The sequence below is a fragment of the Anas platyrhynchos genome, chromosome 10, assembly GCF_047663525.1.
Source record: "Anas platyrhynchos isolate ZD024472 breed Pekin duck chromosome 10, IASCAAS_PekinDuck_T2T, whole genome shotgun sequence".
In the NCBI taxonomy this organism is placed as follows: domain Eukaryota; kingdom Metazoa; phylum Chordata; class Aves; order Anseriformes; family Anatidae; genus Anas; species Anas platyrhynchos.
This window is the reverse complement of record NC_092596.1, coordinates 7,480,768-7,497,988: the sequence shown is the minus strand read 5'-3', so window position 1 is coordinate 7,497,988 and position 17,221 is coordinate 7,480,768. Positions and strand designations below refer to the sequence as shown.

Genomic DNA, 17,221 nt, shown 5'->3' with positions numbered 1-17,221 from the left:
TTTCCTAATGGCTCTGCACAGAGATGCCACAGCTTGATTACTTTGGAAGTCCTTACATGAAATCCATGTTTGCTATTACAATCAGAAGGGAACCCCTGTTCCAAAAGAAAGCCGTGCCTGCTATCCCAAAGCAACACCACCAGTTGCTGCCCCATAGTCTTAATTCCTTGGTCTTTAATAACAAGTGACCTAAAGCAAGGCCAGCCTGATCAGAAGTGTATTCACACGAGAGGAAAGAGCATCAGCTCTCAAAGCCCAGAGCTGCAATTTCTTCAGAATAGGCGTGTTATTTAAACGGAGTCCTATTTAAAGCACGCTACTGATACAAGACTACTGTTTGTTTGGAGGCAGAGAAATAAACTGTGTGTTGCACAACAAAAATGGGAAGAGCAAAGTTATGGTGTCACTGGGGAAATTCTCACTTGCAGTCCCTAGAACAGCTTTTCTTTGTTAACTCCAAAAGCTTAAACCTGGTAGCTCTAAAAAGCAAACCATTACCTTGTCTGGTCTTAGAGAAACCAGTACTTGCTGTGAAGGAGGGAGAGGCATTATGCAAGTAAAGTTCTTAATTATCATGGGGCAACTCTAGGCACACTAAGGTTTCTCTAAACCCTTCAGTTTTCAGCCCAAAGTGGTCTCAGCTTTCCTGCAAGCTATCCTCAGTCCTAGAGAGCCTTCCTGTGTCCTGCTGACAAGACATACCAGCAGGCTGTGCTTCCACACACCTGCCTGCAATGGGCTGAAATGGGTCGATTCAGTGAGCTGCTCTTTCACAGCCTCCTGAGTTATTTGTCTCTATTCACATTTGTGTAGTTCTTTTCTCCAGGATTTTCAAGAATGATTAGAAAGCAAAGCCAATTGCATTTTCTCTAGCAAACCAGCATTTCTCCTTGTGTTAATAATAAACTAATTATTCCCACCAACAAAAGCTAACTTGGTTAACACTAATGCTGTCCAAGGACATACATAGGGTTCAATAACAGTGGATGAGTTTTTGCTTTATTTTCCACATTTTCCTTTCATATACTTGCTTCTTCCTCATAAGCAGAACCTAAAGATACTATTTTTTTTTCAAGAATCGCAGAACACTACAAATATTTAGGAATTTAGGACAACAAACGTCTATGTTACTAAGTCCCCTTACTGTGATTTACCATCCCAAGTCACCCAGGCTGCTTCAGTGTCTAGTGGAAATCAATAGCTGCCCCTTGAAAGAGCCTCATCCCTTTCTGTGATACACAGAGAAGCTGATGACTAGCCACAGGCCATCAGGTAGTTAGTGACATGAATACTGCTGATTTTTAGAGGTCTAACTTAACACTTAAAGTACTGTGAGATCCCAGAAAGACACGCGGTACATACATGTAGCATGAGGAAAAGCCAATTTTGTTCTCAGCACTTCCAAAAAGATTACCCTGCAAACCTCCCGTAAGATAGGCATAATTATTTCCAGTACAGAGAGGAGGGAAACGGGACTTGCAATGGGTAGCACAGAATCTTGCCTAAGATCTGAGATGACTGGGGCTGCCGAATCAAGAGCCCCAGTTATGATGTCCAAGTTCAGGATTTCAAACACAGCCGTACCTCAGGGTGGACTTTTCTCTTTGTATGTGTTGATGCTGCCTGAGATATGTGTAGAACGAGATCACCAACTACTCTGAAAGATCAAATATCTACCCAGTCTACAAAGCAGAGCAGCTTTGGCTGGTCACCCGTATGATCTGAGGAGAAACAGAATGTCTCACCAGCCTCCTGTCTGCCTGCTCTCTTTCAGTATCCCAATTCTGTAGAGATCAAGTCCAAGAAGATGGAGTGGGACCCAAAAAAAGGATTTTCCATCCCCTCTAATGAATTTATTTATTCTGGATTACTCACATGCACTGCAAATGTCAGTGGAAGCGTGTTCACATCCTACTACCTAGCACAGAGGTTGGGTGAGTGACTACCGTGCCCAAGGAATGAGCACAATATTCTGTTTCTTAATGGTATTTGATCTGTTTAACTGGTATGTGTCTGTAGCATGTCCAAACTGGAACACTTGGAGCCAACTGAATCTTCCCCTTCTTCTCCTGTTCAGCAGAGCTTGGATTTGATCCAGTCCTGGTTTTGAAAAATTACCAAGTGTTGAGGTGGTACAGAACGGGAGCATTTTATTCAAACCCCACCAAGGTTTTGTTTGCTTGGATAGAGCAATATTTACATTAAAACAATTGCTGGTTTAGAATAAACCAAACAGTAGCTTTCTTTTTGCTCCTGGTCATTAAACACACGAGATCATGGCATAAAAATCTCATTAAAGCTCTGATTCACATCTTCACTTTTTCTTTTTTTTTTTTTTCTCTTGGAGATGTACTGTACCCTTCCCCTTGTATTTACAGTTGAGCTTCTGCACATAATTAAAATCTAATTTTGAAGCAACTAAATGTTACATTTTGGACTGCTGGAGTTTAATAAGAATCCACTTCTAATTTATTTTTCCTTTCTTTTCAATGTATTTTCTTTCTCTCTTCATACATTGTATTTTTCACAGAGGAGAGTTTAGTGTGACTTCATTCCCATTACATTATGGCATCCTGCTATACAATTAGCACTCAGCTTTAAACAACAACGGATTTGTATAGCAGTCAAATAAAAGTCCTGTAAATCTCTTTTTTTTTTTTTTTTTTCATTGCTGGAGTAATTATTTATTATTAGAATCATGAATGCAGAGCTAAAAAACCCATTAGGTCATCCTTATCTAGCCCCAAAGCACACAGGCAAGACCATTCTCTAGAACACATTACTGTATAGTGTTTAGAAGTGTATCTGCTATTTTGCACGACAGATAAAGAGGCAAGGCCGTGATGCAGGCTTTTTCACATTTGATGTATTTAAAGCATCAATAAATATATAAGGCCAAGATTTGGCAATCCCATTCAAAAACGAAGGGTAGCTGGCCATCAGGGGGCAGGAGAAATGTTTTATAAAAATTAGCCCTCTTTCCCGTATACAAACGTTGAGGTACTTTTTAATTATTTTTTTTCTGAATGAGGAATGAAGAGAACAGGTACAAGAACAGTACCAGAATGGCTGTGGAGCTGGTGATTGAGAGTTGGAGCCAAACACAGAAAAATGCAGAAAAATAATTCATAAGTTATTGTGTCCTCATATGCCCACTTAGTCTGACCGGCCGGTGTTCAGGCATTTATTCAACTGACCTGGCTTCTCCATTGTGTGGGTGTTTCCAAAAATTTCCATAGAAATGACAGAAGAAGGCAAGGCATTTGGGAAACTGAAAGGAGCAGATGTTGGAGAGGCATTCAGGGAGCAGATTCCCTCTTAAATGTCATTGATGCGTAGGATGCTGTGTGGTTATACCTTTGCTCTTTTTGTTTCAGAGGGCAGAGTACAGAACCTAGCTCTGAAAGCAAATTCCAAAAAACTGCTGGTTGGAGAAACTCTCAATTTGGAATGCACAGCAGAAACCTTCATCAATGGGCGCATCGAACTCGTATGGACGTGTCCGAATGGGCGAGTGAGTTGATGAAAATTCAGGATTTTGCTTTGATGCAGTCTCCTCCTCTCCAAGAGAAAGAGTTGTTCATGGGGCTGAGCAAACTGACTGCTTATTATTCTGAAATACAGTCAACCATTCATATGCCTACAATTGATTATATTTATAGTTTGAATTAATCTAGAACTTTTATCTACCATCTTAAACCTGCAAATTAAACTGCAAATCTCAGACTAAATATGTTTTTCATTGGAACAACAAACTGTCTCATTTCTTGCAGCCTCTTTCTGGCAAGTGGCAAGTCTCAAAGACAGCCGTGAAGGCTGCAAGTTGTCAGCGTGCTCAGCCACCCTGGCGTTTATCAAGTAGAGCAAAGTGAAACAAAAGCCAATTGTATCTCCTCAAATCTCACCAAAGAATTAAATTTAAACTCTCAGTGTAGGTTCTGGTGATTTCTGTGGCATGCAATTTGGAAATGCTGAATTTGAAGTAGAAACATCTGAGAGACTGCATTCCCTTTGATGTGCTGAAACCTTTCAGTTCTCCCAAGGAAAACGGAGAGAAGAAGGCGTATTTTCCAGATCAGATTCATTTATCCAATATAATACTCACTGCTTCTTTTTATTTTAATTCAGCAAAATATCCATTTCAAAGGAGCATCTAAGCCTCCTGGAAAAGTAAAATGTGACCCCTAAAAATTGATTATTTTTGGACTTATTTTGTTTTCTTAAAGGAAGAATGTTGGGATGTTTGTTTGTTGTTGCTTTTTTTTTTTTCCTGTGAAGAAACTGCAAAAATATAACATAGAATTTATAGAAGCTCAAGCAATACGATGTTACTGAATTTTGCTTCTTGAACCCCACCTGATGGAAGAGAGTTGGTTTTTTATGACCCCTCTTTAGATTTCTAACATGTTAAAGGAAGAATTTCTTGGCCAAATCTCTAGGATCACAATTCTATCAGAAGAATACAATGCGTTCTCAAATTTTTCAGGAAATTGCATTGGTATTTGGCTGTCTGTTATCTGTTAGGTATCTGTTGTTCTTTCAGAAAGTAGGCTTGCTTTCTAAGACAAGAAAACTGGCTGTGACCAGGAAAGAAAGAGGCACAACAGTAACCCTACAGAAGCCAAAGGCTGTTTGCAGTGAGATCCCTGGGATTTTGGTCCCTGAGTAGGGCTGATCTTTGCTGCATCCCATTATTTACCTGCCTGCCCAGGTCTCAGTAGAGAAGTGCCGCAGTTCCACTCTGTTTCTTTCTTATTAGACTTGATAATGAAAGCTCACACAAGAGCTCTTCCTGCTGATTTGTCTTGTATAATATTTATTTCAGTGATGGGGAGATATGATAATTTTGATATGAATCACTGCTTTTCTTAAGTGGCAGACTTTGAAAGGATGAACAAAACAATCCCATTTCTGCTGCTTTTTGACCTCCTGTTTTTTCCAACTTCCAGCGCCCTTACCCGAGAAGAAAAATAGACCAGAGTGAAACGGTGTATAAAGTTGGCAGCATTCTGATGATTCAAAACGTCACCATGCAAGATGGAGGCATGTATACCTGCAAAACATTCGATGTACCGAGGCTGGAGGCCAATGTCACAGTCACAGTGTATGGTAAGTTCTGCAGCTAAACCAGAACACCCCAGAACCAAGATTGTTCAGCTGAAAGGATAATGCCATGTTATTAAACCTGCCGATAGGCGAATGGCATTAGGAAGAATGGCAGCTAGGTAAAATAACCATCAGTAATGTATAATCTGGAATCATTCTAGAAAAGAGTCAGTATCCAGCACAGTGTTTTCAAAATAACATCAGAGAGTTCCAGACAGATCTCAGAGGACATGGCTTAACTGGGAGCTGAACTACTTTGAAAAGCCTGGCACCAAGCGTGGTTGCGGATGCCCTGGAAAACCTGGCCTGCTGGCATTTGCAGGGAGAAATACCCCAGGCATTTTTACACACTGCTCCAGGGCTATGGCAGATGCCAGTTCTCTGCTTTAAATATAAACTCTTTCATTTGGAGACAGAATTCAGTGGCTGTGGCAGAGCTTTGCCAGGAACTTTTTCAAACAGGCTGTCATTGCATTTGGCTGTCTGCAGCTTCTGCAGATCTGTAATTGCAAAAAATCCAGGGTAGACACGGCGCTATTCAAAGATGTGAGCGCTACACTGTGGTAGATAGATCTGCCCTTATTTGTCTTGCTCTTTTTTTCTTTTTCAAGACAAACCCTTCATTACGGTTTCACATAAGAAAGGGCCTTACTACGAGATCACATCAGGACACAAGTCACTGAAACTAGCTGCAAAGGTGGACGCCTTTCCTCGCCCAACTGTCACCTGGTGAGTACCACCACCCTGAGCAAAATCAGAAGAGCATGACTTTCTTTTGGTCTCCTGTCTGGAACAGATTTTCACTGTTTTTTAACAAATACAAGACAGGCAATTTGGGAGTACTCACAGCTGTGGTCTCACAGTTCAGCCATGATGTGAGTCCTTTTGGTAGTGCTCTCTGCAGCTGGGCAAGCCAGACCTCTTTCCCATGCTCTTTTTCATAGACTCATGGAATCTTTCAGGTTGGAAAAGACCTCTGAGATCATATAGTCCAACCTTTAGCCTGGTACTAAAGTCACTAAACCATGCTCCTAAGTTCTACATCTACACGTACCTTGAAGACCTCCAGGGATGGTGACTCAACCACTTCCCTGGGCAGCCTGTTCCAGTGCTGCACAACCCCTTCAGTAAAGAAATTCCTCCTAATAGCCAACCTAAACCTCCCCTGGTGCAACCTGAGGCCATTTCCCCTTGTCTTATCACTTTCCCCCTTTGTCATACAAAAAAAAAAGGTTCCTATAGGAAAAATGGGGGGTTCATTTACACTGGACATAGAATTGTTTGGAAGATTCCAGCAGAAAGCTAGTGGGGAAAGGCTGCCAGTGTATCAGCATTAGTGGTAGTCTGCAAAGAGGCAGTGTGTACTAGAAAGCTGCAGAGCACGTTATCAACATGAGAAATTGTTTCTCTACATCTCTTGAATAATTTACTCCAACTGGGTACCACCAGCAATATCAGATCCTTTCAGACAGCGCAATGAATCCTCCTAAGCACCACGAAGGCTCCACCTGGAGTGTGTTGGATCAGGTTAACAGCAAGGGCAAGGTGTCAGCAAGTCCAGCAGACATTCATTCCTCTTGTTGCCCTTAAATCGCTTGTCCTCAACCCTGTCACTCGTTCTGTGCTGTGTTTTACAACCCCACCTTGTGCACCTCTAACAGTACAACAGTTGCTGTGGCTTTGCGTGTCCTGGCAGGGAAGGCAGCCCTGGTGAGTTAGCACCTTCAGGGTGTGCTTCTCCCTGGCCAGCCAAGTGCTGCTTCAGTGGCCTGGCAGATATTTTTAGTTTCTGCTGGTTTTTAGGAGATGGAAACCTTCCTGGGAGTGGAAGCGGGGACCATTCCCCTGTCCTGTGCCAAGGCTTTGTTCTCGGGGCTCAGCGTGGAGCAGTTTGGTGGCTGCTGGGACCACCAGAGCTGCCTTCCCTGTGTGCTACAGCTGTTGATGTTGGAGGTCTCTCAGTGCAGTTGTTTAAACGACTGCAAAGGAGGTTTCCAGCATGCTAAGACAGTAGGACACGTGCCCCAGCTTCTCCTTCCACCAAACCTAAAGCTCTGTGTGTGGCAATGTCTGGCCTGCTTCGTACTCATAACCCAAACGAGCACGGCGGGTTAGCAATGAAGAGGAGAAGGCCGCGTAGGCTCAGCAATCCCACGTGTAGTTAGAGAAGGTTCAGGACTGTAAACTCTTCACTGACCTTCTTAATGACCGTAAACTCTCCAGGACACGGACGTTAGCTTTTGCAGAAACAGTAAAGGATCTTACGTACATGTCCAAAAACAACTGTGATTAATTCCCATCTTGTTTTAAAACTGATGACACAGATTTTGGCTAGCCCGTGATTTACTGCACTGAGAGCTGCACATCTCGCTGCTGTTTGCAGTCCAGCATAATCTGGGGGAAGCTAGATGTGCACTTCTGATTATAGCTGAGCATGCAAAAGCACTGATAATTCAGGTTCATTAAAATTTCTTTCTCCTGTCTGTTGGATGAAGCCCACAGCACTGCAGATGCTGTTCAGTGTTAGTGAGGAAGGACAAAGCAATAGCTGTGCCAGTCAAGCAGCGCCTCCAGGCCTGTGTTTCCCTTGCTGTTTCTGCAGGGTGACTGTTTAACCACTCTAATTTCGGTACCAGTTAAGTTTTTTGAGGGCTTAACGGGTATGTGCACACATGATGAGCCTTGAGACTTTCACAACAGGTACAAAGACGGCAAACTGATCAAGGATAACCACACTTGCTATGAGCCCGAGCCACTGAAATACAGACTGGGCATAAGAGACGTGAGACCAAAGCATGCCGGCAACTACACCATCGTCCTGAGCAATGCAAAATACGGCCTGTATAAGAACCTCACCATGCAGCTGGTTGTGACAGGTAAGGCCTTGATGTTCATCATAACTTCTGTTAAATTCTTTCTCTTTTTTTTGTGCAATCCTATTTTACCAGTCAGCAGGAACGAGTGACAAATCCCCATGTTTAGCAGATAGAAGCTCGTACAACGTGGCACATAGATTAGCATCTTATTTAGGAACCACTGAACCTCCATCTCACCTCACCCCATGCTAAATAGAAGCAACAGAACGGGGAGCTGATAGGAGGAGTTAGTCTGAAACCAGGTCATCTAAAGCCACTTTCCACTGAGCTACTGCACCTCAGAAAGAGACTGCAGCATCTTTTTTGTTGGGACAGTGCCTCTGCAGAGGGAAACAGAGGTGGCTTGAAAGTGAACAGACTTGTAACAGGAGTTTGGGAGGACATCTAGTAGTGAGGTCTTGGAGCTGGGGGCACAGTTTCCCAAGAGAAGTGGTGGAAGTTCTATCCCTTGAGATTAAAAACGAGCTTGGGCAAAGCACAGGAGCACATCCTGTTGGGATAGGAAAAGTCCCAAGCGCGCTGGCGGAAGGAACTAGATAAGCTACCCTGTCTTTCATGTCTCTCCATCATCCTGCTACAGAAATACTTTCAAAGTCCGTATTTTACGTGTTGTTATTTATCTGCTGGGAGCATTCGATAGACAGGTTCATTTTCAGGGGGATCCAGACAAAACTGACGTAAACTGTGTGCACTGAAGCTGTTTTACTGGATAGAGAGGCAGAATAGATACTGGAATCACAATTATTAATCTCCCTTGCTGGGATAATGGAAGACAGAGCCACATTGTCTCTTTGCACATCCACTGCCTCTTTTCATGCATTGAATTTGGGAACAGACTGAATCACAAGGCCAAGCAGGAGTTCAGCAGAAGTCAGCTCTGCTTTCTTTTGTATTTCCCAAGTTTGCTCAGCCAGTGAGATAGATAAAGTGATTGATGTAGGTTTGTGGGTTTTTTTCTATGGCGAATTATTTTCTCTTTCTTTTCTTTACACCTTAAAATATGCTCTATTGTCCTGTCTTGAATTACTTATGTACTGTTGTACTTTGTAGCTCCCAGTATTTGTGTTTTTCTCATTTCACCTTTCACAAAGGAATAGTGCCTGACAAAGGGAGAACTTGTTACTTAGGCACACTTGGCCTACTGAAAATGCTAAGTAAGATACAGTACCTTGCACCACCTTAAACATCGTTTTAGGGTGTGAATCGGGACTGGAGAGAGCTATGAACATGTTTATGGGCAGCTACTGCAGCTCAGCTGATGAGCAGGAACGTGTTAAACTGCGGTGATTTGTTCACGGGGGGTTGTTTATCCATACAATGGTTTCGCTGTCTTGTTGGAGAACGGAAACGTTCAAAGGAAGAGAAAATTAGGAATGATAATAAATTATCTTGTCAAGGTAAATATTAGTGTTTGCATGCTAAAGAGAATGTTAGTTTGAAGTGTAGCCTTTCCAGAAATAGGCACATAAAAACAAACAGACCTTGTTTGTGTGAGCAAGATGCTATTTCAGGATTAAACCATCCCATGCTATTAACTACAGCAGAAGCCTTTCATCTTTCTTGTATGTACAAGCATGTGGTATTCCGTCCCTCACACACAGTGCATGCCTAGCATGGTGCTCATTGTTAGCCTTTATTTCAGAGCAGCCCAACAAAGACTTCAATCAGGAGTAATTATTTCATTGCAAAACCCCCTTTCTGGAGTAGGCCAAGTCCAGCAGCTGCAGGAATGCTGCTGCCTGGAGAAGGCACTGGCTGCATGGGGAAGCACAGGAAGAATGAACAGCAGGTGCTTCTTTCCTGGCAAAACAAGGCCACCCCAGAAATGAGAGCGTGCAAAGGAAAATACTTGCCAGAGTGCCATTGTTTTTAAGCAAATGACTGGAAACAAGGCGGGTATTTGCCTCGACTGTGAACAGGAATGAGTCGAAACTCCTAGGAAAGCTCTCGTGCCTTTGCCAGGCTGTCCGCAGCACAACCCAGCCTGCTATACCTGGAGCACTCAACCCAAGGACAGGGTCATTTTGTCCAGATGCATGTGGGAGGAGATCAGAAAAGGAAAATTTTGTTCTTGAAGCTTATCCAACAGCACAAAACAGACTTTTTTTTTCTTGTGCTTTTGGTTGGAGTCAAGGGACTGCTTCTTTTTCAGATCTGAGCATCATTTGCTTTATATGCAAAAAAAACAACCTGAAGCTCCAACTTGAATGCAGATTTGAATTTTTCCCTTAACTCCTCCAGAAATAACCTGACACTTCATCTCCAGTCATCATGACTGATAGCCTGGTATCACACCTGAATAGATCAAAGGGTTTGGAGTTTTAGCAGACACTTAGACATGCAGAAGGAGGCCAAAATGCTTTATAGATATTTTATGTAGTGATTACTTTGCCCACCACTGAAACAGAACCACCTCTGAGCTGAGAGGGGTGATTAATGCCTCTGCTTAGACCACAGGCTGTCTGCAATTACCAAAGTTGGAATTTGAACGCAGGGATTAACAGACTTCATGAACAAATCTTCTTGGGTTTGCAAGTCAACACAGTGGTGGGAGCATCGGGTTTGCATCATGTCTAAACGGTGGTGTCTGTGGCAGTCCAGCACCTGATAAGCCTCATGCTGAGTTCACAGCCATGAAGCAGCTTCCTATTGCTGAAGGGTAACATTTCTTGTCGAGTGACAGCATTACTCCCCAAAAGCCAGGGCCAGACTTTTAAATCTCAGAGCTGCATCTGGGAACGACGGTGAATTCTGATGAAAAGAAGATGGAAAATCACTTAAACAGACTTTTGAATGAAATGATAAATGTCATTTGAATGCTTTCTTTTCCTGCAAATGGTCAGTGCATTGAAGAAATGATAAGCAAGCACACAGCCCCCTCTCCTGTGAGTCTCTTCAGAATAACCCACCGTTCGTGTCCCTGAGCCGCGCAGGCAGTGTCACTGGCAGTCAGCGTGCTGTGACAGACCCGTCACTGCCAATTCAAACTAGGGCTAGGGGAAGTTTAAAGCTAATAGTGCTGTGGATTGTCATCCACAAACAACACAGAAAGAGCATGGGAGCCTTACTCATCAAATTGCATTACATTAATTTGGCAGTGGATTTTATTCAGGAGAAACAGCAGCAGAAGAGACGCCTTTAAACAAGATGAGAACAAGATAAGAAATGATCTGCTGAGCCCTGCAAGATAGGAGCTTCTACACGGTGCATCTCTTGACCTGTTACAAGACCCACACTGCTGCTGGCTTTCTTTGGAGTTGCCATCCATGTACTTCACTGCAGCAGTACTGGCATAAAGCGTGCACTGCGTGTGCAAGGCATTTCACCCCGTAGTAATGAGCACAGTGTTAGGAGCTATTTCCCCCGACGTTTGATATGGCCGTAAAGCTGAGGAGGATCTGCAGAGAGCACAGGTATCCATCGTTGCAGTTCCATGGAGGCAAGAAAAAGCAGAAAGGGCAAAAAACTCCCCGAGCTGCTGGGTAGGAGCTGATAGCAATGCTGGCCCGGGGCAAGGACCTGGTTGACAGTATGCAGGAAGGAGGTGCACGAAGATGTGCACTTGCTGCCTGGCCAGGAGGAGAATCACGCTGCTATTCAAAAAATGCCTCTTTAAGAAGTGGCTTAGCTGTGCCTCTGGTCACCCGTGCTCCCATTGCTGCTGGAATTTAATCTTGCAGGAGCATATCTCTCCCTTGTGGAGTCGTGTTGGCTCATTGTAGGACTCCAGCCCCCAGGAGGTAGCTGACTGCATTTTCAAAACTCTCCTTCTTTACATATTTACACATCAAACACTGTCCAAGAAGCGGCGGGTTGCTGTGCTTTTGTTTGGTTTGGTTAAATTCTTATTGAGGAAAGCTTCAAGAAAATAATGTCCTGAAGAATTTGGAGGGGAGGGAGCAAGAAGAAGGAACAATCCTAGCAAACAGCTGGTGGCTGCACATCTGAGTCGGCCAAGAGGGAGAAACGTGGGAGAAAAGAGTTATTGCGGGCTGGAGTACAAAGCTGTTTCAGAACAAAACATAAACAAAAAATCCCCAAATCTATTTATGGGCAAGCAGGATGCTCCTCATCCTCACCCTTGCCCAAGTCATCTGCGTGTACCAAGGTTCTTGCTGAGCCCTTAATGGAGCAGTCAGCATGCTCCGACCACCACGTTGTCACTGAGGGTTGTAAAGAAGCACAAGTTAATTGTAGAAAATGGGATGAATAATCTCCTTCACCACTTTGCCTTTCTCCTTTGTCCCTAAGTTTCTCTCCTGTGCTCCCTCAAGACTCCTCCAGCAAGTGTTGCTTTGGGTTCCTGCTGCTCCAGTGAACTGAAATTGCATTCCCTTGTAGAGCCTTGCTTCCCCAAGCTCTTGCACTGTATCCACGAGAAGCGCAGGACCAAGTGCTAGTAACAGGCTCACCCAAGAGCAGCATAATTCGCAGGCTCCGTATGAATTCCTTCTCCCCTGGGCAAGGTCTGGACTATGAAGGGTGCGTGGGGAACTCACGTGTGCATTGCCACGTGCTCCTCGTCACAGCAGCGAGGTGACGGCTGTGCCTTGGTGTCCGTCACTAGGGAGAATTAGCTCCCGAGCACTTAATGATGCAAATGTTGCCCTGTTCTGCAGTCAGGCCAGCTCTTCATATTTGGTTTAAAATCAAAGGCAAAGGGAGTTCTGTGCCTGACCTACTTCGGCATGCAAGGGATGAGTTGACATCAAAGGAGTCCCCAGTGATCTCCATAATAACTCCGTGGTGATCCACGTGAACAATACCCTGTCACCTAACCAGATCCAGAAATAGTCTGCAGAGGGAGATGAGTTTAATGCATCTGGGCTGTGCCAGTTCAGAGGAAAAAAGCTCCTGGAGTGGTGAATCTCATTTAAAGGCAGCTGAGGACAGAGGGGAGACTCACGGGGTCTTTTGTGCACAAAGGGCCACTGAAATCTCCAGGCTGGACATCATTGTGCTGCGAGAAACATGAATTTCTTTGGATTATCAGCATAACCCAACTGGTGATTAGGTGAAAGGACCAAGCCAGACAGAAGCAGGGCTAAATAAAATGCTCTGCCTTCACCTTACCTTCATGCTTCGATATTCTGCCAGGACGGGTTGTCCTTTGCATATCATATCCACCTCCAGAGTAGCTCCTTGGAGGAGGACCCATTCAGGAAAAGCCAAACTAGAAAATCTGATTTTCTGATCTTCTGGGCCAGCCGAGCAAGCTAGAAACCCCAAAATAAAACCCAGCCCGTCTCCCTCCAACCGTTATTTCAGCGTGTTCCTCCCCCAGCCCAGCGCTTTGCTTTCCTCCTGGGCACGGGCAGCACTGGCTGCAGGCAGCGTGTTGCGTTGGGAGGACGCTCAGGTGGGAAGAGCAAGTGCAAAGCCATCAGCACGTGGTGCTTGGTCTGTCCTGCTGGTCCCATTTGTCAGGCATGGCCAAGGGAGAAACGATTGACTTTTTCTGGGAGATACACAGAAGGCAGGAAAAAATGCAGCAGCACAACCAGACACTAATTCTGAGCAAATTAGGAAGAATTTTCTCACTGACATCACGCGGTCCCTGCGCACTTGCAGCTCCACAGCCCGGCCTCCCCTTAGCCTCCGCGCGCTCCCAGGAGAGCCTCTAATGAAAAAGTCAGATGAGCTACTTTCATTCTGCTGGAAGTAGCCAAAGCAATTTTGGGAAGAGGAAGGTGGGGGCCTGCTGCAGTTTGCCAGAACAATCTGAAACATTCAGCTCACGTCTTTGCTGCAGCGATATCTCCCTGACAGCCCTTACAATCCGGAGGGAGGTGAAGTTGGGAAGTGGCAGCACATGGTTTCCACGCAGTCTCTCAGCCAAGCCTGCAGGTATATTAACTGGTGGTGTTCTCCTGTGAAAAACAGGCAAAGGGGACAGACAAAAATCCTAGAAAGCAGTCTGCTCTGCTGAAAATTAAGCAGTTCATCACTACACATTTGCTTTTGAACTCTGTTTAAGCCACAAAAAATAAGAAGCAGAGAGACCAGAGGAAAACCCCTTTTTTTCCCAAAGCTTGCATCAGAGATGAATGGCAGATCTGGGAAAGATGGTACAGGGCTGAAACAGAGCCAGCTGCCTTCCTACAGGCTCAAGAGAGACGCATCTATAAGTGACCGTAGGAGGTTAGGAAAACCAAACCAAACTGCACTGCCATTTAACCACCCAATTCCTAGCAAGGCAGGTCAAGCACTCTGTGATTCTTCTTTACGTGTGCTCAGGCAGCATCCAGCTGAAGGGTTTCTCTTCCACGTGCTTCCACCCTGCTGGCGTTCCCAGCCTGTGCGAGCAGCTTACAATGGAGCAGCAGGGTGTGGGCACCAAAGATCAGGCAGGGGGCTGATAACTTCTATTCCTGGCCTCCTGGCTTCTGTACTGACTTTGCAGAGACTTTGGCCACTCAATTCGTCCTGGCATCTGCTTCCCCAGAGGTAGCGTGGGGACAACGCTGTGCACCCACTCCACAGCAGCCTGGTGTGTAGTGCTGTGCAGGATAAAACAAAAAGCAAACAGAACAAAGCAAAGCAAACCCCCCAGACAAAATCAGCTGGGGTCAAATTCAGCGTTCTGTTCAGCCTGAAACAAAAGCTATTTTCACTCATTTAATTTAAATCATTTCTCTTTCTTTCAACAACAACAACAAAAAAAAAGAAAGACAGAAAAAAAAAAACCACAATGATCACTTGCGAGCTGAACACAGATTAAGTGTTTTTACTTGGGGGGTGAATTTCATCCTCTCTTCCCCATATCACTTGACCAGTCCATACTTGCATTAATGAGTTTCAGATCTAAAGTACAAAACATTCACCTGGCTCAGCCTGCAGAGCTCTGTTTCCATTAAGTACCGTACAAACATCAGATGAAAGATTCTGAAGTGCAAATTATTTTTGCTTTTGGGAAGCAGAAAAGGTAAATTGAGAACGAGTGGCCTCTCTGTGAATAGTTTTAATGAAGCCCCATGTCCAGCAAAGTACATAAGGTTGAGACTAAATGCCTCGCTGGACCACTCTATGGGATTTTAATGAAGTGCTCCATGTGAAAAGATGTTTTTGAAACCCAGTCTGGATGGCAGTGGGGAAGGTGTGCAAACAGCATTTCAGTCAGAGGTCACCGAAAGTAAGGTGAAGTTTCTCTGCAAACACAGCAAGCCTTTCTGCGTGCTGCCCTCTACTTTTGGGTGCTTCTCTGGGTGCCAAGTGTGCACCTCCCTAACAACATCTGCAATGCATTTAGAGGTAAAAAGGTCTCCTGCAAAAGGGGCTATGCCAGGGGGCAATGTCCCAGTCCTTTTCTGTATAATTTGCTCCTAATGCCACAGACTACCCATTACACAAGAAAGTAAGGTGAGATTTACATAATGCTGATCAATTTGAAACTTACAGTAAGCAGAACTGCTTTTTGATTGCATTTCACAGTGCAGTAGCAGCGAAGTCTTTAGTTATTCAGGTCATCTCTCACACCAGCAAGTGCACCTCTGCAAAAAGGGCTGGGGATACGATCACACTTTAAGCCAGAGAGGACAAAAACCCATTTCTTTCGATACATTTAAAGCCATCTGAACATGGCACATTGCAAAAGCAGCTGGAGACGAGAAAGCTTTTAAGGTTTGTTTGGCTTCTGCTTGAGGAAACTCAGCGTGGGGAGGGCAACGGCCAAGGGATGGGAGGCAGAGGCTGGAAGTAAGCAGGCAGATCTCTGGGGAACGGCTGGGAAGCGGAGAGTGGGATGGCGAGGGATGCTTCAGGTCAGGAGTGGGGTGTACTTAGCGCTCTCCTCTTGCAGCTCAGCACCGTGTAGCAGAAAGGACTGCTGGGTCGGGGCAAGGCTCCACAGGGAGGCGTTCGGTGAGCCCAAGGTAGCAGAGGGCACTGAGGTTGGCACAGCCACAGAGCTTCAAGGAGAAAGGAGGGCTCTGCTGCACTGGATTCTGGCAGTGCTTACCCATGGATTTGTACCCCAAGCCTTTCCCCACACCTACCCATGAGCAAAGACACACCGGAGTTTGTGCATAAGCCACCACGCCGCTTAGTAAGCAAACATGAAAGAGAAAGCAAAGCAGGGCTTGGAGGAAGGAGAGAATTATCTAAGAAATACACCGGTAGGTGTAGAATAGATAATCACTGGCTTTAGGTTAAAAACTCCTCGTCATGCTAATGCAGAGCCTTTCTGCAGGCGAGACTGCTGCGGTTGCCCACTGAGCCAACCACCTCGTTACTGCCCCACTAAACCCAACCGTAGCTGGCATGGCAGAGGTGACTGAACAGCCCCGAGGGGTTCAAGCACCGATGGAGGCAGCTGCTGCAGATAGGATCTAGCTGAGACGTGAGCCAAGTGAACGAGAATCATTCCTTCAGCTGCCTTCAGGGGCACAGCATGCAAGACGGCCACTGTGCCCACTGTGCATAGGGTGGGAGAGTTCTCGGCTGAGGAATATCCCCCACCACATCCTACACCCCAAATCCGAGGCGTGCTGGGGCCAATGCCAGCAGCTTTACAAGCACAAAGAAGCTGCTTTCAAAACGGCGGAAGGTGGGGTGACACTTACAGGGTGACACTCGCAGGATGACACCTACCACCCTTTCAGTCGATGCAGGGGAAACAAGAGGGAAAAAGAGAAACTTCAAAATTGCTTCAATTTCTGAGTGCCGTGCCCGTAATTACCTATTACCCCACGCTCACTGCGTTGTAACGCACTCTGAAAGAAATGACGGGGAGGCATTTTTAGCCAGCCCCTCAAGTTTTAAGAAAATAATTGCTTAAACCTCATAAATACTAATTATTTCAATTGATGAATCATTTTGACTCATTCTAGGTTTCAAGTAATATTTAATAGTGCCATGCAGTAAAGTAATTGCAGAATTAGGAATTCATTTGTCACTCATGTGTGTTCTTATTTTAATTAGATCAAGTTAAAATTATTATTTCTTTTTTGGAAGGATAATTTAAATGACATTCAACGTGTTCATCATTTCACCGAGAAAAATCTAATTTTCAAAGATCATAATCAAACTTACTTTGTCCCCAACCTCTTTCAAACAAACACAAACACAAACACAGAAGCTTACTGTCCCTCTCCCCAGGTGTGTGAGGCTTTGTTCCTTCTGCTCAGAAAGCATAACACTTGAGCAACCTTTCACACTGAACTTGAGTCATTTTTTCTGAGTGAAAATTACACATTTGAGCTCAGTCCAAACATGCAGAACAAAGGATTTGAGGCTGCAAA

General features: G+C 44.7%; 1 protein-coding gene across 2 annotated transcripts in view; it reads left to right on the top strand.

Moving 5' to 3' along the window:
- The window catches only part of LOC101797327 (vascular endothelial growth factor receptor kdr-like), a 131,562-nt gene that overhangs the window by 54,672 nt on the left and 59,669 nt on the right, over positions 1-17,221 (top strand). For both annotated transcript variants that reach the window (XM_027465515.3, XM_027465514.3), the window contains exons 5-9: positions 1,775-1,934; positions 3,378-3,514; positions 4,950-5,109; positions 5,718-5,835; positions 7,807-7,982. In XM_027465515.3, the coding sequence (XP_027321316.3) occupies positions 1,775-1,934; positions 3,378-3,514; positions 4,950-5,109; positions 5,718-5,835; positions 7,807-7,982 (751 nt within the window). The remainder of the gene's footprint in view (positions 1-1,774; positions 1,935-3,377; positions 3,515-4,949; positions 5,110-5,717; positions 5,836-7,806; positions 7,983-17,221) is intronic.